This window comes from Saitoella complicata (genome assembly GCF_001661265.1).
Source record: "Saitoella complicata NRRL Y-17804 unplaced genomic scaffold SAICOscaffold_29, whole genome shotgun sequence".
NCBI classification, from domain to species: Eukaryota; Fungi; Ascomycota; class Saitoellomycetes; order Saitoellales; family Saitoellaceae; genus Saitoella; species Saitoella complicata.
In genome coordinates, this window is record NW_017567020.1 from 30,060 (window position 1) to 57,175 (window position 27,116).

The following is a 27,116-nucleotide window of genomic DNA, read 5'->3' on the forward strand; positions in this document are numbered from 1 at the left end:
CATCTTTGAGATTGCTCAAACTTTGATGACGGATTCATCATGACGGATTCATCAAAGTTTGAGCTGAATCCGTCATCAAAGTTTGAGCAATCTCAAAGATGGTCGGGGGACTCATAGCCCGAGGTGAATTGTTGAATGCGGCGTCGTCCGACTCGTCTTCTTCATTGTTTGACGGTTCGGGATGTGAGGCACCCTCATTCTTCTTCGGAGTCGACTGCTTCTCCGGCACACACAAAAAGGTGTTCAATAGATCATAGTAATCACTAACCTTCTCCGGTGACCAGTCGGCGGACTGTGAGTCGGACAGTAGCTCAATGAACTTATCTTTCTTGATTTTTCCCATGGCCACCGTCTTGCAGCGGATCGCATTAACACTACGGTCGTTGTTGGGGTGCTTGTTGAAAATTTCTGTCAGAGGCAGCCATTTTTCCCTCTGACTTTTACTCCTGCCTTCGGAATCCATCAGGATGGCGATTGAGGTAACGACATCGCGCATGCTCTGCCTGTTCCATTCGCGTTCGTGCATGTTGGTGGGGTCTTTGGGAGCGGGATCGGATTGAGACTATAACGTGGATGTCAGCCTTCTTGCCCAAGTATGGTGAATGACCATGTGTACAACCTCGGGGCCAACCTCAATGCCGGAGGACGATGTAGTTGTGTTGTTGTTGGTTGATTGGGCGGCTGGGGTAGTCTGGGACGGGGCAGCACCAAACAGGGTGGGGATTTCGGGAGCGGGTGACGCGGCCATGATGGTTTTGATGTGGAGTCGAGCTGATGGATGAGGAGACTTCAGCTGATGAAGAGGTCGAGCTGATGAAGACTCGAGCTGATGAAGAGATCGAGCTGATGAACAAGCGTCGCTGCGGGGTTTTGACCCTCTCCCTCGTTCACGCTCCCTGATCTCACCACATGTTAAGGGTAGCCCCATGACCTCGTTTCCGTGCATTTTCACCCGGTCACCGCGTCAGCTGCCGGGCAGCCGTTGGCCCTTTGGGTAACTCGATCCCTTGGGGAAGCGGCAAGATTAAAGTTTTTCTGGGCGCTCTGTCGTGTGATTAGTGCCGCAGTTGGGTGGAGCACTATACGTGTACGCTCAGGCCTCCCCTGAGGTGCAGACGACTTGGCAAGCGGGCCGGCAGCGGTGAAGGCTTCGTGAGTGGACATATGTTCGTACTCACGAAGGCTGCTGAGTATTGATGTTGGGGTAAGAAGGATTATGGACGGTGTATTGCTCGGTCGAGAGGTCTGTCGCTGCCGTGCCGTTCGCGACTAGCTCCGCCGCTAGCTCGGCTAGTTGCCGACGTGAACGGTGAACTCTGGACTCTGTATAAGAACTTCAAGTCCCTGTAAAGGCCTAGATAACCAGCAGCAACACACAATCCCTTGAATACTACCCTTCAGTAGTCAACTAGGATACTGTCAGTGGTTACACCCAATTATGTAAGACGTATCACGACTGCCGTCCAACACAACCCGTGGCGGAGGATAACAATCGCAGACCGCACCTCCACCCGAAGACATACTCTTCAGTCTTCATGGTAAGCATTATCTCCACTTTCACTGAATGTCTTCGTCAACCTGAACATAAACTTTTGTGCTCTGTGAAAGTCCATCCCGAATGGTTGGCAGAACCCCTCGACGGCTTGCCGCACACCTCACCCGCAACGAAGGGGATACATCACACATTGCCGTTTATCAGAGCTTCGTGCTCCTATTTGCCGTAACTGGATCGCCTTTATGCAATATCCGGTTTACGAATACCCCAGACTTTCGACGCTTTTTCTCAATACAGCACTTGGGACCATAGCGGTGTCAATTATCATCTGCTGTACGTAACTGAACAACGGGCTGAATGGGTAACGGGGAATTCGGGAGACGGGTACGCGCAAAAACGGCGTGGGAACAATGCGGGTAAAAGGAAGAATAAAAAGTAGCATCGGGAGGTTTCGATCCTCCGATCTCCGGGTTATGAGCCCGGCGGCTTAAACCACTTGCCTACGATGCTTAGTTCTTGTCAATTTATCCGGTACACTCAAATAAATGCACCCCCACGGAAGCGTCGAGGACGAATTCTGGGTGAGCATTGCTGCCCACTCAGTATGACAAGACATAAAAACAAAGCCCGCGAGTTCCTCTCTGTGCGCAAAACCTGCCATATCGATCTTTCCGCCCGTCACGTTCCCTTTCCATTTCCATTTCCCTTTGCCCAGTCCGTTTTGAATCGGGTCTTCGTTACCGCAGACACGCTATTCCCGATTCGGTGGATGGGTAAGGCCCCTCTACCTTATCGCACTGGACTGCAGATCAGCGATCATCGAAATTATCGGCGTGAAGAGGAGGCAAGAAGCAAGAAGCAACCCTCTCCTTCCTCATTCCCCACCAGTGCCCAGGCTTGTTCATCAGTCAAACCCACAGATATTCCAGCAATCGACGAACGAATTCGAACGAGAGCAAACAGCGATAAATAATCCATAAGCAATGACAGAACCCCAACCCCACGAAGAGTTCCCCCCCATCCGTAAGGGCGGATCCCTCATCCTCGCCTGGCAAATACGCAACAAGAAAGTCTTGATCGTAGGCGGAGGCAATGTCGCCGCCGGCCGAATCGTCAACGTCCTCGAAGCCGACGCCAAGGTGACCGTCATCTCCCCCCGCTCCGGCCTCATCCCCGAAGTCGCCTATCGCGTCGAGGAGGGTCAGGTGGAGTATGTCGATCGCACGTTTATCGAGGATGACTTGGAAGGGGTGGATATGTGTCTCACGGCTATTGATGATCCGGAGGCATCAAGGGAAATTTACAAGTTGTGCAAAGCGCGCCGCATACCCGTCAATGTTGCAGATGTCCCCCCCGAATGCGATTTCTACTTCGGGAGTCAGCATCGGGATGGCGCGCTGCAGATTATGGTCTCCACCAACGGTAACGGCCCCAAACTCGCCAACCTCATTCGCCGGAGGATTGCAGAGGCGTTACCTGCCCGTACGGCTGAGGCAATCGACAAAGTCGGTCAACTGCGCCGGAAATTGCGGAGGAGGGCACCGAATATTGAGGAAGGTCCTAAGCGGATGAGATGGATGATTAAGGTGTGCGATGAGTGGTCGTTCGATGAGCTTGCGGAGTTGGATGAGGAGACTATGGAGAAGATTCTGGATGGGTATGCGAGTGAGACGGTCCCGTCGTCTCCGAGTAGGACTTTCTTCAAATGCGGAGCTCTTGGGAGGGATGCTGTGTGGTATACTGCGGTGACGGCTTCTTTCGTTGCTGGCGCATTATCCTCGTTTATGTGGGCGAGACGCCGGTAAGTGGAGGGATGTGCGAGGACGAGTCTGGGATAGCGGGTACAGCACGAATGAGTGGACGGGTTTTGACGGGGTGCTAACGAGACCACATTGCTATTTAAATGGGGAAACGAATGTGTACGTATGTAGCGATTAACGAGTGAAGAGCAAGGGGAGCACAGAGCCCGATGAGATGAGATGGAGAACAAGGTGTTCGAGGAGGTCGAGGCACATGATAGTTAAGCAATACATGCTATTCACTGACTGTCACCAGATAATTCTTCCGTCGAGTAATGTTACGACCCAGCTGCTGCTGAGATGCGGGGACCCTCGACCCTCACTAGACCTGCGCACGGATCGCTTACCATGGGACGACCGACGACCGACGAACGTAAGAAAACACCAGAGCGACAACTATCGATCCAAACGAACACGAAACAAAATCGACAACCCAGGTCAGCATCTCCTATCCCGGCCGCTAATCACGCGGCAAACACGCAAAGCGATCTGCCCACCACGGCTCCAGCAAGCTTCCACATCGGTCCTCAAACGGCCGACCCAAAATCCACATCACGGCGTCTACGGTCCTCGACACTCTCCGAGACGCCTACCCCCCCCAGCGGTCATCATCGCCCGGGTACGACACGGACACACACCTCTCCACACCTACCCTCACGCGCGAATATGTCCGTCCCATCAACACCGACCCACGATTTCGGTGATCCAATGAGTCTCATGACTTCATCCGAACTCAGCACCGCGCCTACTTCTCGTCGAGACTCATCTAGTGGCGTAGCAACTGGTGGAGCAGCCGGTGGATCTCCGCTGGATTACTTCAACGCTCCCATCTCGCCTGGGACTGCGACGACGCCGTGCGGGAGTACGATGTCTACATCTGGTTTGTTTCCACCAGCGTCACCAGGAGTGATCCTACCCAGCGGACCACCACGTAGGGCAGGCAGTATCGTTCCGAACCTCTCTATGGCACACACACAATCCCGCCTCCTCGGTGCCCGAACACCCTCGATGCGCTCCTCCACCAACGTCGCCGGTGCGACTTCTGCGCCGAATAACCGTCCCCTCTCATACGCCCCTCCCGTCCTCAAACCAGACCATAACCCCTCCGCCGACGTCGTCCCATTCTTATACCAGGATTTCGAGGACTTCCGACGAAGCGGGAAAGCCCCCATCAGGGAAGCCGCGGTAGAGAGCCGCCCGAGTAGTGCGCATTCGTCCGATCGGAAACACAAAGGATTCTTCGGGAAGTTGAAGAGGAAGGTCAGAGAACATGGCGTTGGGAGTTCTTCTTTGCAGGCGGGGAGTGGAGGTGCGGGACATGTTCCACTCGATGCGCATGGGAATATTGCAGGGGGTTCGATGGTGGGGTTGGATCGGGTGCCGAGTATGGAGTCGATTGCGCCTACGCGTTCTCATACGCATCTTAACCTCTTGGGGCATGGACACGGGCAAGGGAAGGACGGACATGGACATCATGGGAAGGATGGAGGATCGAGGTTGGGGCATGTACCGAGTTTGACGGGGATCGCGCAAAAGGGGAAGAAAGCAATGAGGCAGGACTCATTCGCGAGTTCTGCACTACCGAGCACGGGTGTCCCTCCTAGCAGTCTACGAGGTGGTTCAGGCGCACGTATGGGAACTATTGTCCTGGATACAGATTTGAGTCATCTCGGTGGAATCGTATCAACCAACAACAACGCAGGTGGGTCGGAGAAAAAGGGGTTGTTGAGGCGTATGACACAACACGGCTCCATCTCCGACATCGACGACACCAGAAGTCGGGAAGCGTCCCTCGCAGGGGCGGGGTGGAGTGCTCCTGATTCCTGGGGTGTCGTTGGTCCGGCATCGGAGACGAGTACGATTGCGGGAGGCGATAGTCCGAGTCTCGCACGGATTCCTACGACGATCGAGGAAGGAAAACAAGCTGAACCGAGCAAGAGTCGCGGAGGGAGTGTGCCCGATTCGAGGAGTATTCCTGGGAGGAAGGGGAGTAATAATTACTTTGCGCGGGTGTTTAAGGATGATGGGACCTTTTCGACCGTACAATGTCCACTGGACTCGACTGGTGCGGAGATGATGGCGCTCCTTGCAAGGAAGTTTTTCTTGACGAGTACGGCGGGGTTTCAGTTGCTCGTTGTGAGGAATGGGATCTCGCAGGTTCTGGGAGCGAAGGATAAACCGATGTTGTTGCAGAAGAAGTTGTTGGAGGAGGTCGGGTATACGGACGAAGACCGGATCGAGGAGCTCGGCCGTGAAGATAATTCGTATCTGTGTCGGTTTGTGTTTACGACGACCACGGTACCGACCTTCACGCCGGATGAGGATGCGGCGGTTTTGGGAAGTTTCGAGCATGCGCAACTCGCGGGGAAGAATTTGAGTACGATTCCGGTTGCGCTGTATCGCCACGCGAGTCGGATTCAGAGTTTGGACGTGAGTCGGAACTTATCGTTGGATTTACCGATGGATTTCGTGCAAGCGTGCACTGCGCTTCGTGAACTCCGATACGCAAACAACCGCGCCAAAGCGGCGCCGGTCGCGTTCAAGGAAGCGAAAGATACGTTGACGGATTTGGATCTGGGGAGTAATCGCCTCGAAGAGGTGGAGCACATTGGCATGGAGGAGTTTGAGCGGATACAGACGCTGAAACTGCATAATAATATGTTGGTGGAGTTGCCGATGGCGTGGGCGGGAAAGTTGCAGGGGTTGAAGTGGTTGGATATCTCGTCGAATCGATTGAGGGAGTTTCCGAAGGTTGTGTGTGAGTTGATGAATCTGACTGACCTGGATGTGTCGTTCAATGGAATGGAATCCTTGCCTGATGAGATTGGGAATTTGAAGAATTTGGAGAGGTTCGTTGCGACGAATAATAAGTTTGTTGGAGCTTTGCCACCGGGCTTTGCGGGGTTGACGGGGTTGAGAGAGTTGGATATCAGGTTCAACGCGTTGACGAATTTGGATGTCGTGGCCAGCTTACCGATGATCGAGGTACTCTGGGCGAGTCATAACCAAGTCACGCAGTTTGAAAATGGGTTTAGGAGGTTGAAGGTGCTGCACCTCAACAAGAACCCGATTACCAAGTATGCGCTCACTGCGATTCCGAATGCTGTTGCTGTTGGACAGAGTCTTACGGTGCTCAATCTGGCGAGCGCGAAGCTTGCGAGTTTTCCGGATAACTTGTTCGAGAGTTTGCATCATTTGGAGAAGTTGGTGTTGGATAATAACCATGTCGTTTCTCTGCCACCGGAGATTGGGCATTTGAAGAGGTTGACGTACTTCTCGTGTGTCAACAACTTGTTGGCTGCACTACCGGCGGAGATTGGACAGCTTACGGAGTTGAGGTTCGTGGATGTGCACAACAACAACTTGAAGCAGCTTCCTCAGGAAATCTGGAATTTGTTTGCGTTGACGACGTTGAATGCTTCTAGTAACTTGCTGGATGAGTTCCCCATCCCACCGGCGCCGAAGCAGGAGAAGGTCGGTGTTGATGGCGTTGCGCCTCCGAGAAAAGATTCGAGTGCGAGTAGCCGTGTGGTTGGGACTATGGCTGAGTCTTTGCGGGAGTTGTCGTTGGGTGACAACCGCTTGACTGATGATGTGTTTGAGCAGATGTCGCTATTGGTCGAGTTAAGACGCTTGAACTTGTCCTTCAACGATATCTATGAGATTCCTACTGGTGCGATCGGACGGTTGCAGCAGTTGTACGAGTTACATCTTTCCGGTAACGAGCTCACTAGCTTGCCGTCTGATGACTTGGAACGCATGGGTACGTTGAGGGTCTTGCACGTCAACGGCAATAAGTTGCAGACTCTTCCTGCCGAGCTCGGAAAAATCAGAAGGTTGTTGGTGTTAGACGTGAGCAACAACACGCTCAAGTACAACATTGCCAATTGGCCCTACGACTGGAATTGGAACTGGAACTTGGATTTGAAGTACCTCAACTTGTCTGGTAACAAGAGGTTGGAGATTAAGCCGAGTGCCCAGTCTGCGCACATCGCGTCCAGGGAGCGTAATCTTTCGGATTTCAATGCATTGACAAAGTTGAGGTGTCTTGGACTTATGGACGTCACGCTCGTGACGCCTTCCGTACCAGACCAGACAGAGGACCGGCGTGTACGTACCACGGGTTCGGAGGTTGCGAACATGTCGTATGGTATGGCAGATACGCTCGGCTGGTACGAGCATTTGTCTATCATTGACATGGTCGTCCCCACCTTCCGCGGAAAGGAGAATGAGGTCATCTTTGGAATGTTCGATGGTCACCATATGATCCAAACCGATAGCGGTAACAAGGTCTCGAAGTACCTCCAGGACTCGTTTACCACGACGTTTACACTGGAGCTCAAGAAGTTGAGGGATACTGAGGGCATTCCGTTCGCTCTCAGACGCACGTTCTTAACTCTGAACAAGGATCTTGGCGCGCTCGTTGTGCCACCATTGAAAGAGCAGCAGGACATCAAACCTCCAAGGCATCTTTCGGCTTCCGCTTTGCCAACCCCTGAGGACATTCGTTCGGGTGCTTGTGCTACCGTTGTGTACATCGCCGACAAGACAATGTATGTCGCGAACGTTGGTACTGCCATGGCTGTTGTTTCCAAGAGCGATGGTGAGGCACACCTTTTGACTCGCAAGCATGAGCCAGGAGATGCTGCTGAGGTCGAGCGTATTCGGGCTACTGGTGGATACATCTCGAGGACTGGTAAGGTTAACGACGCACTTGAGATTTCCCGCTCGTTCGGTCACTTTGAGCATATCACTGCGGTCAATGCTGCTCCGCAGGTAAATGAGTTCCAGTTGACTGACAACGACGAGTTCGTTATTGTCGCGAACAAGGAGCTCTGGGAGTGCATGTCCTATCAGACTGCAGTTGATATTGCACGAACTGAGCGCGAGGATCTCATGCTCGCTGCTCAGAAGCTCCGTGACTTTGCCATCGCTTACGGCGCCCATGGCAAGATCACTGTCATGGTCATCGGCGTCGGAGATATCTTCTTGCAGAAAAAGAGGCGGACCAGGAATGCTTCAGCCTTCAAGAACCTCCCCGGTGGTCTTGCCACGCCTGACGATGATTTCATCATCGGTACGAAAAAGCGTCGAGGGAAGGAGGGTAACATTGAGGACTCTACCTTGGCTCGTTTGCAGCGTGAAGTGCCTCCACCTGTTGGTAACGTTGCCTTGGTCTTCACTGATATCAAGAACTCGACACTGCTGTGGGAGACGCACCCAATTGCCATGCGTGCAGCCATCAAGGTACACAACGCTGTGATGCGTCGCTCTCTGCGGTCCGCTGGTGGTTACGAGGTCAAAACCGAAGGAGACGCATTCATGGTCACATTTGCTGCTGTCACCAGTGCGATGTTGTGGTGTTTCAAGGTCCAGACTGAATTGATGGCTGCGGATTGGCCTCAAGAAATTCTTGATTCAGAGCACGGTAGGGAGGTTTTCGATCCTGAGACTGGGCAACTCTTGTACCGTGGTTTGTGGGTCCGTATGGGTATTCACCATGGTGCACCAGTGTGTGAAGTCGATCCGATCACTCGTCGTATGGACTACTTCGGGCCCATTGTCAATCGTGCAGCTCGAGTCTCTTCTGTTGCGGATGGTGGACAGATTACGGTGTCTTCTGAAGTTGCTAATGCTATCCACAAGTTCGAGGATGCCGAGACAGACGAGGAGATCATCATGAACGAAGTTGGAGATGAGGCCTTGGTTCACAAAATCAAGAAGGAGATCTCGTCTTTGAAGCGTCTCGGGTTTGGTCTTGCACCTCTTGGTGAGCGCAAGCTCAAGGGATTGGAAAACCCTGAGTTCATCCACTTGATCTATCCCAAGTCTTTGGCTGGCCGTCTCGAGTTGGAGCGTAAGCTCAACCCTCAGGTTGCGCCAGCTCCCAAGGAGGAATTGATGTTCCAGTCTGAGCAGCCACGACACGTCTCACCCGCGGATGTCCGTTCGCTGGGTATCATTGCACTCAGACTGGAGAAGATCTGCGGTGCCTACTTTGGTCAGAAGACTGTTGGTAGAGATGAAGCGACTCTGAAGATATTGGCGGCTACGATGGAATCAAAGATTTCTGAAGATGTCGAGGACTGGAAATTGGTCTCGTACATGGCTAACTTCCTTGTTCGAATTGAGAACTGCATGTTCAATCTCTTTGTTCGATCGCTTCACCCTGCGGGACTTTCGACGATGGGTCTCCTGCCGAACGACATATTTTCGATGCTCTCGGCCGCCAAGGAACAAATCGCGCAAGCCGCTCCTCAGCTTGATATGGACAACCTGAGCGAGGGTATGCTCGGCAGCTTCTTGGCTGAGGGATCAGCTATCGACCGTGCGTCGGCTACACCATCCTCGGTCGCTTACTCTTCTGACAGGGCTGCTTCTGTTGCATTCAGTGACCAAACTGAGTTTACGCCGTCGCCGTCTGTTGCTACGGCGTCCAGGAGAGACTCGTTGGCTGACTTTGGTAGTGCACCGTCGCCGATGTCGTATGCCGCACCGATGCCGCTTGCACCACCGAGGAGGGGTAGCTTTATGGATGCTATGGCTGCTGCACCACCGGTGTCGATTGTCGGTAGCAGGAGAGGAAGTTTGATGGCTTTGCAGCCTGATGGTTTCGCTCCCTCGACGCAGCCTACCCCGCCACCACCCCAGCCGTTCCCTACGACTGCTGGTAGGAGACAGAGCTTGTTTGCGAATCTTGGTAGTGAGCTTCAACCGGCGAATGGAAGGAGAGGAAGTTTGTTGGCGTTCTCGGAGACGTACAGTGATGAACCGGCCGACGCGTCTGAATTGGAAGATAACGTTGGTCCGGCTGCTGCGGCTGCAGCAAAGGCTGCTCCACCGAAGTTTACGACGTATTCTGGGAAGCCTTATAATCTTGGAGCAGTTGTGGGTGCACCAGAGCCTGAACAACCTCCGAAACCGAATGCGGAGTGAGTGATAGAATAGGATAGGATGCGAGGTATGATATGGATGGGTGTGGATGGTGTTTTTGATAGGGTACCGGGATTTTCTGTTTGTTTTTGTTGGCCATGGGTTTGACATACCCTTACTTGGGTTTACTTGGTTTTGGATTTGGGCATTTGTTTCGGCAGTAGTGACTAAAAAAGATACTGAATTGACTTGGATAATCATACGGAATTTGTCGTGGCTATCTGACAAGAGTCATTGAGCTGTGTACATGTCCGCTCAGCGAGGTGTACCAGCATTCATTGCCAGAAAGAGCATCAACAGCTGGCCGAACAAACGTGTGACAGGTGTAACTTCAATCAACAACCCATTCCATCATTGATCCGCAACAGCAGTCCCTTCCCGTGTTCATCACACTGGTGTCGCCCCCACTCCCACCCGGGCCCCACGCATATCAAGTCGATGACAAATCAACCACCGTGCCTCATCCTTGCCACCCGGCACGCTCAACAGCCGATTCCGTCTTCCATATCCCTTCTATCCCTCCCTATAATTCGCAATCATTGCTCACCCATTCCTGATTTCAAAGCAGCCCAAGCCCTAAAGGTTAGCTGCGCCCTGGGACCCGCGCGCACGCAAGACCTCTAAACCTCTGTGTCCGCAAATTTCTGCCCCCTCTGTCACACCCAACACCAACCCGAAAAATCAGTAAAAATGGCTCGTCGTCCGGCTAGGTGAGTGAGAGATGTGGTTGTTTGTGCGTTGTTCAGCAGTGTGCATTGTGCTTTGGAGGCGAATTGGGTCGGTTTTGGAGGGGTCGAAAATGGGGGTTTCGGAAACAAATTCGGTGTGGGTCAATGGGCGGTTGTACGGCTTCGGCAAGGTCATCAGCGTGTTCTATGGCCTATTACGACAACGACGGTACCGTTCTTCTGCTCGATATTGACCTGGAAGGTGCTGTTTCGAATTTGAATGGTGTCGCCACCGTCCTGTCAGCACCAGCCTTGGTCGACATACATCCCAGGGTCCGCCTTGCTTCAGCAATTGCTCAGAAAGGCTCCAGTACACTTCAGCGAGTCAGTTTGTATGCGTCAATGCCAGCATTTATCCTGTCCTCGTTCGGAACAAATTTTCTTTGTTGTCGTGCTGGTCCTCCGTTCGACCCACCATGGCCAATCGCACTGCTGAACAATGCTGACCAACATACAACGTTATCTGAACGGGTTTACTGACCTCTATTTAGGTGCTACCGCTACTGCAAGAACAAGCCCTTCCCCAAGTCTCGCTACAACCGTGGTGTCCCTGACCCGAAGATCCGCATCTTCGACCTCGGTCGCAAGAGGGCCTCCGTTGACGAGTTCCCCTTCTGTGTCCACCTCGTCTCCAACGAGTACGAGCAGCTCTCCTCCGAGGCTCTCGAGGCCGGTCGTATTTGTGCCAACAAGTACATCGGTAAGACCTCCGGAAAGGACTCCTTCCATCTCCGTGTCCGCCCTCACCCCTTCCACGTCGTCCGTATCAACAAGATGTTGTCTTGCGCTGGTGCCGATAGGTTGCAGACTGGTATGCGTGGTGCTTGGGGTAAGCCCAATGGTTTGGTCGCTCGTGTCAACATTGGCCAGATCATCATGTCCGTCCGTACCCGTGACAACAACAAGGCTGTTGTCATCGAGGCTTTGAGGCGTTCTGCCTACAAGTTCCCTGGACAGCAGAAGATTGTCGTTTCCAAGAAGTGGGGTTTCACCTCCCTTAACCGTGAGGAGTACGTTGCTCTCCGTCAGGAGGGTCGTGTCAAGCCCGACGGTGCTTACGTCAAGTTCTTGACCAACCGTGGTTCCCTCGAGAAGAACTTGAAGGCTTTCCCCGAATTCAACGCTACCGCTTAAATGTGGAGTTTGTGAGTTTTTGGAGAGTTGGAGAAGTCTGAGGTGGAGAAAAGTTGGTGTGAGGAGGTGTTAGAAGGGAGATATCTTTTTTTTCTGGGGTCAGGGGGGTTCGGGTTTCTTGTACTTTTTGCAAACTTGGGTTACACCTACTCGGGAGAATGGATGCCATTTCAAAAACAGAGTTGTCTGTCCATGTGTCGTGCTTGTGCGTGTGCGTGTTGCCTGTTCATGTGTCTGTGTTCGAATTGCCAAGGATGTAGAGCCTGTCCCTTGAGCACATGTACCATGTTGTAAAGTCTTCAGTGTCGACATACGCCGAGGTCGAAGTTCGGGACAGGTATCGTCGACGAGGCCATTGTACCCGGACACCTCGGCCGTGCTGCCACTCGTTGTCAACCAAAGAGCCTCCGAGATAGACCAAAAGTATGATCCGACGTTCCCTGATCGAACCGAAATACTTCCTTGCATCCCAGGTCATTCCCAACCGAATCGTGCACAGACCTTCGCCTCGTAGTGTTCATGTAGACTGATTTCATTTTCCCTTATCGCCCCCGGTCGGTCCGCGTCCCCCACGGCTGCTGAGAGCACGTACAAATACTCCACCAACACCCCAACCACAAACAACACCCTCAACCAACCAGCAAGTCTGCCTGGAGCAGCAGCCATATAAACCCTCCTTTGACCATACGCATATATCTGCTCTACACCACCCACCTCTGCCGCCAGTGAGAAAGTCAGTCTTACGTCATGGCTTCCTACGGCTACTTCACACCCCATCACACCCACCCAACTTACCACCGCCGGGACACCTCCTCCTCACTCGAACGTCTCCAAGCCGCCGAAGTCGGACGTGCACGTCGCGAATCCGCCGTATCAGACCGGGACCTACAGGAACGGGAATGGGTTATCTTTAGTGGGAGGCCGGGGTTGGGGGGGCATAGGGATTCGATTCAGAGTTTGGGGAGTGGGGTTACGGGGAGTTTGATGTTGAGTAGTGTTAGTGGGGTGGAGAGTCAGGCTGTTACACTTTCCAGTGGGACGGGTGGGGGGATCGGGAGCGGGAGCGGGAGTGGGAGCGGGAGCGAGAGTGGGAGTGGAGAGGCTGTTGAAGTGAGTGCAGCACGCCGAGGACCAGCACTCCAGTTCCCGAGCGTGCACGAAGAACTAACATTAAGTACCGCATCCGACGCACGGACAGTTACCACCACTTCCACAGAAGATGAAGCCGCTTCACTCCTCGCAGACGTCATGGTGACCCCCACCTCCGACGAGGAAACAAAGCGAAAAGCACATGGGACAGATGCCGTGGTGGATGTAGACGAAGTGGACGAAGGCACAGCAAGCGTCCGCCGTGTAGAGGCATGGATGCGAACAGTCGATTCCGCACCTCTATCCCCCTCCGTCGAAATACCCGCACCACCCACCTCCACTCACCCTCCAGCACCAGCACCCGCAACTTCTACGTTAAATGCGGAAGAAGGCATCGTGAGACGAGTCATGCGCGAACTCCTCCACCTAGACGACGAAGTCCTCGAAGTATTCTTCGGCGAACGCGTCTGCTCCCTCTCTCCCACCTCCTCCGCCCACCGCACCCGGGCACCGCCGCCAAGTCCTGCAGGGTTCGATGCACGGAGTTTGGCGCCGGATGATAGTGCGAGTGCGATGGAGGTGGTGGGGAGTATTGGGAGTGATAGTTTGGATGGGGTTGTTGCTGAGCTTGGGATGGCGGGGGGGAGGGCGGCGAGTATGGGGTTTGCAGGGCTGGAGGGGGAGGATTACTCGAGGCCGAGACGGGGTGGGGCTGGGGCTGTGGAAGAGATGGATTTGGCAACGAGTATTTGGCGGGCGGTACAGTCCTACCTCCACTCCCTCTCCCACCCCACCTCTCCCCACGCCAACGCCAACGCCAACGCCAACGCCAACAACCACGCTCACCCACCCACAACCGCCGACCGCGTCCGTCTCCACTTCCACCGTCCCGATCTCTACACCATGAACTCCAACCTAACCTCAAATTGGGAAAGGCGCCTAAGTGATTTGGGCCGTAGGGCGCAGAGTCATTACTCACCGAAACCGATGAGGAGCTGGACGTGTCGGAGTCAGAGTCGGAGTTTGATTACGAGGACGACGGGGGTGGGCGTACTTGGGGTTGGGTGGATGGGGAGTTGGGCGGAGATTTGAGAGTGTGCATGCTTGAGGGGGGTCGAGGGAATGGTTTGTGAGGTTTCATGCATATGGATGCCTGATGGGAACGGGGATGCTGGGTGCTGGACGGGGTTTTGGGTGCTTTTCTTCGTTGGGCCGGTTCTGATAGGCTTACACAGTCCTGCATAGACGCCTGTTATGGTTTACTTCTTTCAATGAGCCACGCCTAATTACTGTTAACGTTGTACACATGTGGAGCATTGAGCGCTTCGTGGTACCGGTTATCGAGCTTATCTAAGGTTGGCACTATCGATAGGCTCGTCGGTGTGTAGAGATGAGCTCGAGGATACCGGGTCTTCCGGAAGCTATCAAATATGATGGAATGAAGTTTCCGCCTTTCACTGCCACCCCTCAGTCCGTGAACCGAAATGGAGCTGTAAAAGAGAAGAGACTCCCTCCACGTATTAGCTGTTACGCCAAGAAAGCGATGAATAGGAAATGGGTGTGGCCTAATCGCCCATGAAGAACTACACGTAGCAATCCTCTATCGTCGGCGAAGGGACGCTCGGGGCATGTGTCAGTCAAACAAGCACCGGGACTCAGTGCGGAAGCTGGTAACCGTGTCAAATGGTTGTGGAGAAGTCAGATGGAGCGCTTGGAGAATCTCTTTGTAAAAGATTTGTTAATGTCGCTTTCAGCTCGCTTGAAGACTGAAGCTCTCGCTGACGCGAATCGCAAATGTCCCACGGTGACCCGACCCGATCCGGTAGGGCAGCAACGAGAAACGCCAAGCGATCAGAGCAAGAGTCATCTTGGCGTCTTGAAAGCCTGGTAGACCCATGCTGCGTTGTCAAACAGGAGTCGCTATGGGGGCCTCATTCAACATGCGACGATGGTATAAGACACTTTCGGCTCACATCACGACAGCAGCCTCTCTGCGGAAGGAGACAAAACGCGTGAAAACGATCAGCCTACTATATTGGACGCGCTGTGAAAGATCATCCAATAGGTTCCGTGGTCTAGTTGGTTATGGCGGCGCCTTAACACGGCGCAGGTCCCCGGTTCAATCCCGGGCGGAATCACATCTTTTGCTTAGTCTTCTGGCTGCTTTCCAATGATCGCGTTTTGCTTTCCGTCGCGTAGTATCTATTCCTAGACGTTTGCACTGTCCACACGCTTCACGACATATCCATCTCATCACCACCTCCCTGTCCCTCCTCCGTTTGCCCTGGCTCAGCAGTATCTCCAGACCCTGAATTCGGCGTTCCCTCCTTACTCTTCTCCACCGTCCTTTCCCGTTCCCGTTCCCGTTCGCGGTCTCTCGATGGTGACGGCGCATGCGTCCCACTCGGCGTTCCAGTCCCCGACGTCGCTCCTCGCGGTGTATCGACCATATCAACCTCATCGCTCTCTCTATCCCCTTCCTCCTCCGCGCTGCCTTCCGGCTCGCCCTGAATAACTCTTCGCATACCCTCCAGCCCAGCTTCCACATTCGTGAACTGCTCTTTTCTTCTCTGCCACGTCTCCGCATACCCCTCCCGTTCCTGCTCCAACTCACTTATCTCCCTCTCAAGCTCGGAAATGGCTTCGTTGATCTCGGACCGGGATTTAGGGTGGCGGGAGAGGATTGTGCGGGCGAGGTTGTCGTATGAGATTTTTTGGGCGCGGGATTGGAGGGCGTGTGAGAGGGCGAAGCGGGATTGGGTTATCTGGGTTTGTGTTTGGGTGACGGATTGTTCTGGTTCAAAGGGTCAGCTGATTGTCAATGTGAAGCACGACACCACAAAGAGGAAGACGGACGTATTGACAGTTTCTCGGCTTCGTAGCGCGCGACTTCCCGTTCATTTGCTGTTCGGAGAACTTGTTGTCGAAAGATGGTGTTGGAGAAGGAGGAGAACTCTAGATCTAGCTCCTCTCGTAGTGCGTCACTGTCCATAAACTCGTCAATACAATTTTTGGATCATCGGTGATTAAGGACATACAGTTCTTCGCCTGTAGGCAGTTCCGTTAGAGACGTGATCTTCCCGACTTGTTTTACGATGCGTTTGAGAGGGCGTTCTTCCACGGCGAGGCGGGACTTGATGATGACATCTGTTCGATTTGTCAGTGAAATTGAGAAAACGGCACCGAGGACAAGCGAACCTTCTTCGGAAACGGGGAGCTTCAATGACATGGTAGTGATATGGTGGTGATGTATAACCTTCAAGAGCTGCAGCTGGTGCATGTCCGTAGGGGCACCGGCCAGCGCAGGGACCCTCGAGGTTATCAGGTATCTTGTAGGAGAAGTAGACTGAGTAGAAGTATATTAACAAATGTAACATTTCAAAATGAAAAAAAGGATCTTTCTCCATATCACGGGACGACTGCGGGTTCGGAACGGGATGCAATAGGCCTAGGTCTAAAGGGGTCGCAAACATCGCATCACGCCTACGACAAAAACATACGAACGACGACAAACCTCAGGAGACGTTTATAGACAGCCATCCAAGCAGCTGTGCGTCCAGCAGAGCTCATCGAAGCATACAAGTCATTAACTCTATCCTCAGGATGGACCACAACGCAATAGTCATGGTTCGTATCTCGCCCCCCCCCCCCAAACCTTCATGACCATGCATATACTAACCATTCCTCTCTTCTAGTCCTGCGTAGAGAAGAAGATTGTACAAGACGGATTCGTGGCAGCCGACGACGGCCCAATGTACGCCGAGTTCATCACCGTCATGGCCATGAACGGCAAACAGGAGGCCGAGATGAACACGGAACTCAGCGATCTTTTCGGCGCGAAATATGATCCGGCGTTTGGTACTTGGGTGAAGCAGCTGGTACAGCATATTGAGCAAGGCGGGACGGTTGCGCCTGAGCATTTGATGCCCCAACACCGACCCCAAGAAGCGGCAGCGGTCACGGTGGCGGATGCAGACCCTCAGCAGGATCAGAATGAGCAGTACGAACAGTACGACGATGCCGCCATGGACGACCAACCAGCAAAATTGACAGGAAGAGCACGGGTAGCAGGGAACCCCTACCCAGCACCCCGATTATTCAACCAGCTCACGAAAGCACTGGAGCGGAATCCCGATACTCTATCCAAACCACGCCGAAAATCGATTGATCCCGAGCTTGGAGTAGCTGTACCAACGGGACCGAAGAACGATATCGCGCCGCCGACGGGACCGAGAAGAGGGGGTGGGCCAGTGGGGTTGGATCGTGGGCTTAGGAGTGGAGGACGCGCAAACGGAGGACCATTAAGAGGGATGAACAACCAGAACCAGCGTGGTGCTCGTGGTGGAGCACAGATGAACCCACACATGAACAATATGAACAACGGCCGCATGGTACAAACTCCCTTCGGCCCAATCCCAGCCCATGTCCTCGCAATGGCAACAAACATGGCCTCCATGCTCTCCGCCAACGGACAATTTCCCGCTCCACCAAACACTCTCGCACAACGCCTCGGCGCAGATCCCACACGACAAACGAAACCTCGATGCAATAAATGGCCGATGTGTCCTTATGGACAGAAGTGCCAGTTTCCGCATCCGGGGAAGGTGTGTCCGATGTTCCCCCGGTGTCCGAAGCCGAGGGGGACTTGTGATGGGATTCATCCTGGGGAGGATATGCCTGTGCACGAGGTTCAAGCATTTATCACAAAACAGCAAAAGAACAACGCCTCAAACGGAACGAAGACGAACGGTGCTGGTGGGGTTAAGAAGGAGGGAGTGTCGCCGGTTGTGAGTGGGGATGCACCGCTGTGCAAGTACGACTCGAAATGCCAGAATGCAGCATGTTACTTCGCGCACTCCACCCCCGCCGCACCCGAAGGACAAGGTCTCGTATTGAGACCCGAGCCATGTCCCTCCGGAGCAGACTGCGCTGACGCCGAATGCGACCGCGCTCACCCATCCCCCGCCATCAACAAGCCCGCAACCGACGGCGACACAGCCATGGACGGCGCAGCTGAACACAAAGAGGTAGATACCCGCCCCCCCTGCAAATTCTACCCCGACTGTGCCAAGGGTGACGCCTGCCCCTTCCGCCACGACGCAAACACCTCAACGACAGTCCAGATCCCCTGCCATTTCGGACTCACGTGTACGCGTCCCAACTGCCACTTCCTCCACCCCGCGGGCGATGATGGGAAGTTTCCCATCCCGTGTAGGTTTGGAGCGAGGTGTAAGAATGATAAGTGTAGGTATCAGCATGCGCCGGATTTGAAGAATAAGATTTGGACGAGGGATGGAGGAGGGGTGGGGACGAGTGAGAGGGCGTTTGTGGGTGGGGAGGTGGTCGAGAAGGTTGTTCCTGGGAGTGGAGTTGGGGTTGAGATTACGATCGGGGAGAATGATGTTGAGATGGCTGCTTGAGCCTAAGAAGTCATGGCGAGCAAGCGGCGAGGAAAATGATGAGGAGTATTTGAGTGGAAAAGAGTTGTGACTGGGTGATTGGGATTACGAAGGCGCATCTTTTCTTGTATGGAAGGAAAATGCATTGGTAGAATGATATGATCTGGCTATACGTCTCCTATACCGAACCGTTTGACATTCGCCATGCTGTACTCCGCGCGCTCAAACCCTACCCTGCTCCTCGGCTGTGACAGGCAGCACCAGCCCCACTCACAACCGCACGCGCCACACCTGTCCTCCAAACTTCGAGCTCACTCGCAAAAGTTACCAACCCGAGCATCTCCACCACCCCAGACAAAAAAACAGCAGCAATGGCCCCCATCAAGAAGTCTAAGAAGAACGCCGAGTCCATCAACTCCCGTCTCGCCCTCGTCGTCAAGTCCGGAAAGTACACCCTCGGTTACTCCTCCACCTTGAAGCAGCTCCGCTCCGGCAAGTCCAAGCTCATCATCATCGCCGCCAACTGCCCTCCTCTCCGCAAGTCTGAGATCGAGTACTACGCCATGTTGGCTAAGACCAATGTTCACCACTACTCTGGTAACAACATTGATCTTGGAACTGCTTGTGGTAAGCTTTTCCGTGTTGGTGTCATGTCTATCCAGGATGCTGGTGACTCTGACATCTTGGCTTCTCAAGCCGCTTAAATGGTATGTTTGATCCCCCTGTTCGTAACTCTCCTAAACCCCGGGGAAGAGATGCGTTTGAGAAGGTCGCTCTGGAGACAGAGATGGCTGGAGACGCTTTTTGTTCTGATGCTGATTGTGCGTGTGGTTTAGGTTTCACTCGCGTGATTCCTGTGATTTGAGTAAATCTTATGTCTCTTCTTGTGGATGTGCGCCTACGTGCTTGCTATGTTGCGGATTTTGGATGTCTTCGATTTAGGTCTGATGATGTTACTTAGCCGTATCAATATGAGTCTGGGGTTATCCTCTGGGGAATTTTTGCCCGTTTTGTTCATCGATATGTCGTAAGTTGTAATTGAAATGTGCGAAAGTCTTGCGGATAGACCGAGATGGGACCGCGGACGGGGATGCGGCTGCAATGATCTGCTTTCTCGAAGGAGCGCTTCAGCGACGGCGACGTCGACCTCGAGCTGGTGCAGCTCCCGTCAAGCTGGACGACCACTCAGTCGATTGCCTCAGACGACCATAACATCATCTACCCTCACCCTCACACTTCCCTTTCTCTGTAACAGCCCAGTCGCCCTTCCCGTCCAATATCCACCGGCGCGCGCCATCCAACTCCGTGCATGCATCCTGATTAACGAGGTAAACAAAGCCGCCAGCAGGAGGTACATCTATGCCCAGAACCCTCGCCAAGAAGGGACGGTAGACAATTCAACAGCGAAGGGATCCCGGACTTTGGCCACCATTCGTTAATAAGAAGCAGCAAGTCGTTCGGAGCTGGTTCTCGCGTTCGACAAAGGCGGTCTTCACACCTTTTTCTTACATCTTACAGCAATTACAACGAGAAGGGATAGATTCCGATTTACAGCAGCACACATCCCGGCAGCTACAAGATGTTCGGGTTCAGTAAATATAGTTTCCTCGCTCTCGCCATGGCCGGCCTGGCACGAGCCTCAAACACAATTTCAACCGACGGCTTCTCCCTCTGCTCCTCCAACTCTACAATCACCGTCTCAGAATTCTACGTCTCATTCGATAAATCAACATCCGAAGTCACCTTCGACGTATCCGGCTCCTCATCCTCCATCGCGAACGTCACCGCTGTCCTCAATATCACCGCGTACGGTAATAACGTCTTCAGTAAGACTTTCTCGCCGTGTGCGTATAATGTGGAACAACTTTGTCCGGTGCCGAGTGGGGCGTTTAGTGGGAGTGGGAGTATTGCGGTGCCCGGGGGTGTTGTGAGTCAAATCCCGAGTATTGCGTTCGAAATCCCGGATTTGGATGGACAGGCGACACTACAACTATATGCCGAGGATGGAACGGAGTTGGCGTGTTTGACATCTTCCGTGACGAACGGGAAATCGACCGATGTCGCGGGTGTCAAATACGCTACCATCGGTATCGCGGTCGGTGCGGCTGCGTTGAGTACTTTCGGGTCCTTGATGAGTTCCTCGAGTGCGGGGGGTTCCACGCATCTTAGCCCATCGTTCGTGGAGGTGATGTGGTGGTTCCAGGGTATCGCGCTCAATGGTGCGTTATCGGTCAACTACCCCTCCGTCTACCGCAACTTTGCGAAGAATTTCCAGTGGAGTACGGGGTTGTGGGGATGGGAGTGGATGCAGAATGGAATCGATGGTTTTCGGGTGAAGAGTGGGGGGAGCTTGACAAAAGGATCTTATTTGACGCTGAGGAATACAACGTTGGCGTTTGGGAATGGATCGGATTCTTCTTCTTCGACGACGGTTGCGAAGAGGGGGTTGGAGGGGTTGGTGGATGGGTTGTTGAAGCGTGATATCACGATCGGCGGACTCGGGACGGGTACGGAGGCCGATAATTCGACTGACTCGAACTCATCCCTCACGACCGTCGTGAACGGCCTCAAAGCCTTCAGCGAACAAATCGAGGTCCCGTCAACAAACACATTCATGACAGTCCTCCTCATCTTCCTCATCATCATCGCCGCCATCTCCGTCCTCATCCTCGGGTTCCGCGTCATCCTCGAAGTCAAATGTCCCCAAAAACTCCAAGGGTTCAGAAAGAGGTATTGGTGGTTCTTGAGTGGTACGCTCGTTAGGGTCGTGCTGATTTTGTATGGGACTTGGGCGATGTTTTGCTTGTACCAGTTCCGACGGGGGGATTCGTGGGCGGCGGATTTGTTGGCTGCGATTACGTTGGCGTTGTTTACGGGTATCCTTGCGTTCTTTACAGTGAGGATCGTGATGTTGGCGAGGAGGGCGCGTAAACTCCAGGGTGGTGTTCAGGAGTTGTATGAACACAAGCCGTGGTTGCGGAAGTATGGGTTGTTTTACGACTCGTTCAGGACTCGGTTTTGGTGGTTTTTCATCCCGCTTATTCTGTACTCGCTTATCAAGGGTGCGTTTATCGCCCTTGCGGATGGGAATGGATTGGTGCAGACTTGTGGACAACTCGGCGCTGAAGTGTTGTTGTTGTTCTTGATGCTCTGGGACCGTCCCTACGATAACCGTGGTGCGAACATCATCAACATCGTCATCTCTGTCGTCAGGATCTTGTCCTGCGTTTGTCTTCTCATCTTTGTCGAGGAATTGGGGATTCAGGCCACGAGTAAGACGGTTACGGGTGTTGCGTTGATTGTGATTCAGAGTGTGTTGACGGCGGTATTGGCAATCTTGATTATTGTGAATGCGGTCAAGGCTATGATGCCCAAGAAGCCGAATCAGAATCAGGAGAAGAAGATGGAGAATGGGGAGAGTGATGATGAGGATGTACTTACGACCTTGACGCCGATGGGGAAGGGGGGGAGTATGAGACGCAGTGAGAGGGAGATGGATGATATGGAGAAATTGGGGTTGAAGAGGGGTGATGGGTATATGCGAACCCCAACGCAGGAGAACTTTGCCCGTTTCGGGTTCCAGGAACGGGAGGTTTCGCCTTCTCGATCGCGTGGGTCTTCGCCGGATTCTCGTGGTGGAGTCTTAGTTGCGGAGGAGGGTGATATCGGAAAGGAGCGGTACTCGCTTGGTGGTGAGGATTATGCCTACCAGGGTCCCACGATCGCTGGATGGGGACACGGCCATGGCCAGGGGATCCACAGGACGGAGAGTCGGGAGGGATTGGTGCCCAATGCGGCGGATTATGATCGGACGGCAAGTGTGTATGAGGCGTATTCGAGGGGGTATGCACAAAACAACCGCCTCTAGAGCGTAGATTGTGCCGGGAACATTCTCTTAGACATTTTTTTTTCTTCCCACTTTTTGATATCGCAATAGCGTGGGATCGATTGATCTATAGGCCGGCAGTGCGATTGGGAAGGACTGTCTGGCAGATCTTGGAGTTACTTTGACATTCTTTGAAACTTTCGTTACAATTACAATCGATGTGCTGTTCTCTACCATCGTTCGAACTTGTAGGGCGAACAGGGTGCGGCTTGCTCGCGAGCGGTTCGCCGCAGCGGCACACCTGCGTTCGCCCCGAATTGGCGGCCGATGCGGTAACCTGCAAACAAATCCATCGAAGTGCAATATAGGGGCATCTTAAGGTTGACAGCAGGGCAGAATGAGTCAGAGGCAGTTAACGGTTACGTTGACGGAGGAAGCGTTGTTGATCGCCGCTGCTGGTCATGATGTGCAAGGGCCACGGGTGCGGGTCTCGTTTGGGGATGCGAAGGTTGCTTCGGAATCATCAGGTTCGTCTCTGTAGGTAGAGTGGTGTAGTCAATCCGGTTCTAACCGACGTTGTATACAGCAAGGAACGTTTCGTCTGATGTTTCGTTACGGGTTTCCGGCATAGCGGGTCTGCTGCGGCTGGACAGTAAGAAGAGTTATCTTGTCGCTCTCACGAAGGTTACGGATGTTGGTTTCCTGCCGACGGAGAAGAAGCGAGAACGGGTGTATCGTGTCGATGACGTCGTACTCATTCCACTCGTATACGAGCCAGCAAAAGAAATCCTGGAGAAGCTCCGGAAGATCCAGACGGAGCACGAACAGTCGCGGAGCATTATCGACGATGACGAAGAGGATAACACCATCGACGACTCCGGTTCTGATTACGAGTCTGAGTATTGCAGTGACGACGATGAAGGAAGCGTTACGAAGGCCGGATCCGCCGAACCAGCGACCGATCCAGCAGATGAAAGCATTGTCCTCGATGAGTCCCCTTCACTCGCACAAAGTCCACCCCGCGCACCCGTTGCAGAAAACGTGATTAAGCGAAGAGGATTGTACGGCCGTATCATGAAAGGCTGGTTCGGGAGGAAGGGGTTCCGTGCTCAAGGACAGGATCAATTGGCACTTTTCGAAGGCGGTGCGACCCCGCGAAAGGAGAAGTCGGATCCGTTCTTGACTGAGGCTGGAGCCGATGCCGAGTCGGAGGCTGAAACAACGGAGGAAGTGAAGAAAGAGGTGTTGGAGGATGAGGGATTTACGGCGGAGAGCTTGGTGGGAAAGTTGGTGAAGACCATTCAGGTGTTGTTTTCTTCGCAGACGATGTTCTTTTGTTACGTGCATGGTGAGAGCAGTTTTCAGTCCGATACTTGGGAGTTTCGCTGACACAGTCCTCGCAGATTTCACGAGACAATTCCAGGGTGGAGACGGCCCACGCCGCGAATACATCTTCAACAACCACATCTCACAACCCTTCGCCGACGCCGGGCTGGAGTCATTTTGCGTGAAACTTACTCAGGGGTTCTTTGGTCAACGAAAATTGAACTTACCGGAAGATAAGGGAGAAGGGTTTCTTACTATTGTTTCACGGCGGAGCTGTTTACGGAATGGTAAGTTCGGACCTCGCCCACTCCATAATGAATCGTGCTAAGCTGAGCTTACAGGTCTGCGGTATATGAGGCGTGGGTTGGATGACGATGGGAATTGTGCAAATTTTGTGGAGACGGAAGAGGCTTTGTTTGTCTATCCTTCACCGGGTGAAACGTCTGCTGAACCAACCTGGTTTTCGCATATTCAAATCCGGGGTTCAATACCGCTGTTTTTCTCACAATCGCCGTATACGCTGCATCCCGTCCCGCAGCTTCATCGGTCTGATGCGGCGAATACTAAAGCGCTACAGAGACACTTCGATAACTTGAAGAGAGTGTATGGTGGTGTACAATGCGTCAACCTTGTGGAAAGCCAGAATCGGGAGGCGATCGTGGGAGCAAAGTATGAGGAGGAGGTGAGAGACCTGCATGACGAAGCAGTCGGATGGAAGTGGTTCGATTTTCATCATGAGTGCAAGGGCATGAAGTTTGAGAATATTTCGCGGTTGGTGGCGAATGAGGACATCGATGCGCAACTCCTTAAATACGGATGGTCATCTGAAGGCTCCCGTCAGAAAGGAGTGTTCCGCACAAACTGCATGGACTGTCTTGACCGCACCAATGTGGCACAAAGCGCGTTCGGCAAAGCTGTGCTAAACCGCTGGCTCGAACAGCTCAACCTCGAGCTAACAATCGCAGACTCCGATAACCTCAACTGGATCTGGGCCGATAACGGGGATGCAATCTCCCGCTCCTATACCGGTTCCGCAGCCCTTAAAGGCGAGTTTGTCCGTACCGGTGTGAGGGACTACAAAGGGGTGATCGCTGACGCCACGAATTCCTTGACGAGATATTTCACGAATGTCGTGAGCGATTTCTTTACACAGCTCGTGATTGATTTCGTGCTTGGTGGTGTTTCAGCGCATGCGTTTGATGATTTTGAAAGTCGGATGATCAATGAGGATCCGGGACGTCTCGTTAAAGCTGAGCAGATGCGGCAGAATGCGATTGAGGTGACGGCTGGTATCGTCATTGTCGAAGGGGAGGAAATGCTGGATGGGTGGACGCTCTATTCTCCTGTTGAACCGAATACAATTCAGACACGGGATTTTACGGAGTTGGTGTTGCTGCTGACAGAGGGAGCGCTGTATGCTTGTCGGTTTGATTTCGAGACGGAGAGGGTGTTGGCGTTTGAGCGAATCGCGCTAAATAATGTTGTTTCGATTCAGCGGGGTGTGTACATCACGTCGACCCTCCATCACGTCTTCACGGACCCGAAACGGAATGTTGGGTTTGTATTGCGGTATGTTGCAGGTGATCCAGACGCAATCCGTACGAATCACAGGAGTATTAACAACACTGTCGATCGAGGGAAGGGATCGAGTGATATCCGAGTCCTGGCGTTCAAGGCCACGCCCTCGCAGAGTGGCAAGCGTGATGAAGAGAGGCTTGTTAGGGCTGTCGTAGACGAGATCGCGACGAAGTGTATGGGTGGGGATGAGGAGAGGGCTAAGGATTTGATCGAGGAGAGGGATATCGTAAGTCTTGCGGAAGCGCAGGGTGCGACGGGCTTATGGGAGCGGTTGGAGTATGGGTTCAGGAAGTGGGTTTGGGCCTGAAAGCCTTGTCGGACACAAGTCATAAACAAACAATCCAGCGTAAACATTCCTTTTTGGCGAGGATTGTATAGCTAAGTTTAATCATAATCGTTCCCACGGTCTTGGAACCAAGACTTGACAGGAAGGATGCCATATTAACCTCGTGAACGTCAAGACCACCCTACGTATACTTACCTAGGTGTTTGCGCACATGAAATCGTATGTCTTCCGGTGCTGAACCAATGTTATTTACGGGAGCCTAGACGCCTTCTCCGTTCCAGCTGCCCTTTGACAGCTACTATCCCAAGCAGTATCATGACGATATGGTTGGAGGAATCACAGAAGCAGTCGTCTTTCATCCAATAGGTTCCGTGGTCTAGTTGGTTATGGCGGCGCCTTAACACGGCGCAGGTCCCCGGTTCAATCCCGGGCGGAATCACTTTTGCCTTCGACGATAGGCTAAATGCTCCCTTTTTTTTACGTACCTGGGTATGATGAGAGGTGCCAGTTGTAGAGAGAGTGGTTTTCATTCAATGTGGTCCAACAGAGCACGCATACCAGGTATTCCTATCGTATCCTAAAAACGGCGACCAAGCGCGCCCTCAATCATACTCTCCATCCTTCATTGTTCATGGTTCATCTCATAACAGCAGCAATCACTCAGCCTTCTTAGCACTCGCCCCCTTCCTCTCCAAGTCCCTCGCCCAAAGCGCAGCACCAACAGCATTCGTCCAAGCCGCTAACGTTCCCACAACAGGAACCATTCCCAACGCAACACCAACAACCCCAAACGCGGTATACTCTCCATACCTCTCCTTTACGAACTCGTGCTGTTGCTCGCCCGAAAGAGATTTATAGGAAAAGTAGCGTGCGTGGAGGGATTCTGCGAGCTTGGTGCCGTTGAGCAGGAAGAAGAGGGGGGTACCGAGGATGGGGAGGAGGTTGAGGGGGAGGGAGATGAGGTAGCGAACCAATCCTTCCTTCGAGAGTGAAACCTTGGGCAGAAAACGGCGCTTGCTGCTCTGTGCGGCGGAGGATGACTGCACGAGGTTTCCCATTCCCTCGGCAATCAACACTTTATCGAAAACCTCATCGATCGCACCCTCTCCCACACCAACGATCCTGACAATAACGTTCGTAAGAAACCCAGCTTCACTCAACACCAATGGAATCGCACTTGCGAAACCGAGGGGTCCGGAGAAGAGGGTGAGGATTGTGGCTTGGGGGAGGTAGGTGAAGAGGAAGAGGAAGACGGCGGTGGTGAAGGCAATTGCGAGGCGCGGGGCGAGGGTTTGGAGGAGTGGTTTGTAGAGGGAGGGGGAGGAGGCGAGGTAGACAATTCCCTACGCATGCAATGTTAATTCACTGTTGCGACCGAGGAAGAGTGAGGGGAGGGAGGTGACATACGCGAAGAGGATAGAGGTAGGTGCCCGAGAGAGCAGCCTGCTTTCCGACTGCGAGGCCTTTGTATGCGTAGGATTTTGCTTGATCTTGAACGGACATGATGGATCAATTGAGATTGC

General features: G+C 53.2%; 12 protein-coding genes and 3 non-coding genes across 15 annotated transcripts; 10 read left to right on the top strand and 5 right to left on the bottom strand.

Moving 5' to 3' along the window:
• Window positions 1-37: 37 nt before the first annotated feature.
• SAICODRAFT_10269 (uncharacterized protein) lies at window positions 38-1,164 on the bottom strand (the record flags this gene model as incomplete). The annotated part of the gene is made up of 3 exons (XM_019165203.1): window positions 38-562; window positions 617-771; window positions 1,086-1,164. The coding sequence occupies 3 exons, from the start codon at window positions 1,162-1,164 to the stop codon at window positions 38-40; spliced, it is 759 nt and encodes a 252-aa protein (XP_019021086.1).
• A 767-nt stretch (window positions 1,165-1,931) lies between these two features.
• On the bottom strand, window positions 1,932-2,005 carry SAICODRAFT_t168. The gene has a single exon. It is a non-coding gene; the product is annotated as a tRNA-Met (tRNA).
• Window positions 2,006-2,169: 164 nt separating this feature from the next.
• On the top strand, window positions 2,170-3,361 carry SAICODRAFT_32136 (siroheme synthase-like protein Met8). Its single transcript, XM_019168127.1, has one exon. It carries the CDS (start codon window positions 2,479-2,481, stop codon window positions 3,298-3,300), a length of 822 nt encoding a protein of 273 aa, XP_019021087.1. The 5' UTR covers window positions 2,170-2,478; the 3' UTR covers window positions 3,301-3,361.
• A 599-nt stretch (window positions 3,362-3,960) lies between these two features.
• On the bottom strand, window positions 3,961-4,944 carry SAICODRAFT_32137 (uncharacterized protein). The gene has a single exon (XM_019168128.1). It carries the CDS (start codon window positions 4,798-4,800, stop codon window positions 4,420-4,422), a length of 381 nt encoding a protein of 126 aa, XP_019021088.1. The 5' UTR covers window positions 4,801-4,944; the 3' UTR covers window positions 3,961-4,419.
• SAICODRAFT_97782 (PP2C-domain-containing protein) lies at window positions 4,905-10,301 on the top strand. The gene has a single exon (XM_019172129.1). The coding sequence runs from the start codon at window positions 4,927-4,929 to the stop codon at window positions 10,228-10,230; it is 5,304 nt and encodes a 1,767-aa protein (XP_019021089.1). The 5' UTR covers window positions 4,905-4,926; the 3' UTR covers window positions 10,231-10,301.
• A 1,143-nt stretch (window positions 10,302-11,444) lies between these two features.
• On the top strand, window positions 11,445-12,089 carry SAICODRAFT_62460 (60S ribosomal protein L10; the record flags this gene model as incomplete). The annotated part of the gene is made up of 1 exon (XM_019169913.1): window positions 11,445-12,089. A coding segment is annotated over one exon (645 nt), but the record flags the coding sequence as incomplete, so codon positions are not given.
• Window positions 12,090-12,463: 374 nt separating this feature from the next.
• Window positions 12,464-14,405, top strand: SAICODRAFT_179783 (uncharacterized protein). The gene has a single exon (XM_019165886.1). The coding sequence runs from the start codon at window positions 12,837-12,839 to the stop codon at window positions 14,268-14,270; it is 1,434 nt and encodes a 477-aa protein (XP_019021091.1). The 5' UTR covers window positions 12,464-12,836; the 3' UTR covers window positions 14,271-14,405.
• An 837-nt stretch (window positions 14,406-15,242) lies between these two features.
• SAICODRAFT_t162 lies at window positions 15,243-15,316 on the top strand. Its single transcript has one exon. It is a non-coding gene; the product is annotated as a tRNA-Val (tRNA).
• A 96-nt stretch (window positions 15,317-15,412) lies between these two features.
• On the bottom strand, window positions 15,413-16,407 carry SAICODRAFT_10274 (uncharacterized protein; the record flags this gene model as incomplete). Its single annotated transcript, XM_019165204.1, has 4 exons — window positions 15,413-15,972; window positions 16,035-16,162; window positions 16,217-16,325; window positions 16,377-16,407. 4 exons carry the CDS (start codon window positions 16,405-16,407, stop codon window positions 15,413-15,415), a joined length of 828 nt encoding a protein of 275 aa, XP_019021092.1.
• A 374-nt stretch (window positions 16,408-16,781) lies between these two features.
• Window positions 16,782-18,766, top strand: SAICODRAFT_21960 (uncharacterized protein; the record flags this gene model as incomplete). The annotated part of the gene is made up of 2 exons (XM_019166494.1): window positions 16,782-16,805; window positions 16,874-18,766. The coding sequence occupies 2 exons, from the start codon at window positions 16,782-16,784 to the stop codon at window positions 18,596-18,598; spliced, it is 1,749 nt and encodes a 582-aa protein (XP_019021093.1). The 3' UTR covers window positions 18,599-18,766.
• Window positions 18,767-18,948: 182 nt separating this feature from the next.
• On the top strand, window positions 18,949-19,281 carry SAICODRAFT_27911 (60S ribosomal protein L30-1; the record flags this gene model as incomplete). The annotated part of the gene is made up of 1 exon (XM_019167069.1): window positions 18,949-19,281. The coding sequence occupies one exon, from the start codon at window positions 18,949-18,951 to the stop codon at window positions 19,279-19,281; it is 333 nt and encodes a 110-aa protein (XP_019021094.1).
• A 914-nt stretch (window positions 19,282-20,195) lies between these two features.
• SAICODRAFT_10277 (TRP-domain-containing protein) lies at window positions 20,196-22,445 on the top strand (the record flags this gene model as incomplete). The annotated part of the gene is made up of 1 exon (XM_019165205.1): window positions 20,196-22,445. The coding sequence occupies one exon, from the start codon at window positions 20,196-20,198 to the stop codon at window positions 22,443-22,445; it is 2,250 nt and encodes a 749-aa protein (XP_019021095.1).
• Window positions 22,446-22,800: 355 nt separating this feature from the next.
• SAICODRAFT_27913 (uncharacterized protein) lies at window positions 22,801-25,614 on the top strand (the record flags this gene model as incomplete). The annotated part of the gene is made up of 4 exons (XM_019167070.1): window positions 22,801-22,930; window positions 22,990-23,751; window positions 23,807-24,016; window positions 24,071-25,614. The coding sequence occupies 4 exons, from the start codon at window positions 22,801-22,803 to the stop codon at window positions 25,612-25,614; spliced, it is 2,646 nt and encodes an 881-aa protein (XP_019021096.1).
• A 344-nt stretch (window positions 25,615-25,958) lies between these two features.
• Window positions 25,959-26,032, top strand: SAICODRAFT_t163. Its single transcript has one exon. It is a non-coding gene; the product is annotated as a tRNA-Val (tRNA).
• A 104-nt stretch (window positions 26,033-26,136) lies between these two features.
• On the bottom strand, window positions 26,137-27,096 carry SAICODRAFT_73736 (uncharacterized protein; the record flags this gene model as incomplete). Its single annotated transcript, XM_019170886.1, has 2 exons — window positions 26,137-26,936; window positions 27,001-27,096. The coding sequence occupies 2 exons, from the start codon at window positions 27,094-27,096 to the stop codon at window positions 26,250-26,252; spliced, it is 783 nt and encodes a 260-aa protein (XP_019021097.1). The 3' UTR covers window positions 26,137-26,249.
• Between the last annotated feature and the right edge of the window lie 20 nt (window positions 27,097-27,116).

Bases quoted from the DNA above. Each gene is read 5' to 3' on its own strand.
- SAICODRAFT_32136 (XM_019168127.1), top strand. From the start codon at position 2,479: ATGACAGAACCCCAACCCCACGAAGAGTTCCCCCCCATCCGTAAGGGC.
- SAICODRAFT_32137 (XM_019168128.1), bottom strand. From the start codon at position 4,800: ATGCCCCAACCTCGATCCTCCATCCTTCCCATGATGTCCATGTCCGTC.
- SAICODRAFT_97782 (XM_019172129.1), top strand. From the start codon at position 4,927: ATGGGAACTATTGTCCTGGATACAGATTTGAGTCATCTCGGTGGAATC.
- SAICODRAFT_179783 (XM_019165886.1), top strand. From the start codon at position 12,837: ATGGCTTCCTACGGCTACTTCACACCCCATCACACCCACCCAACTTAC.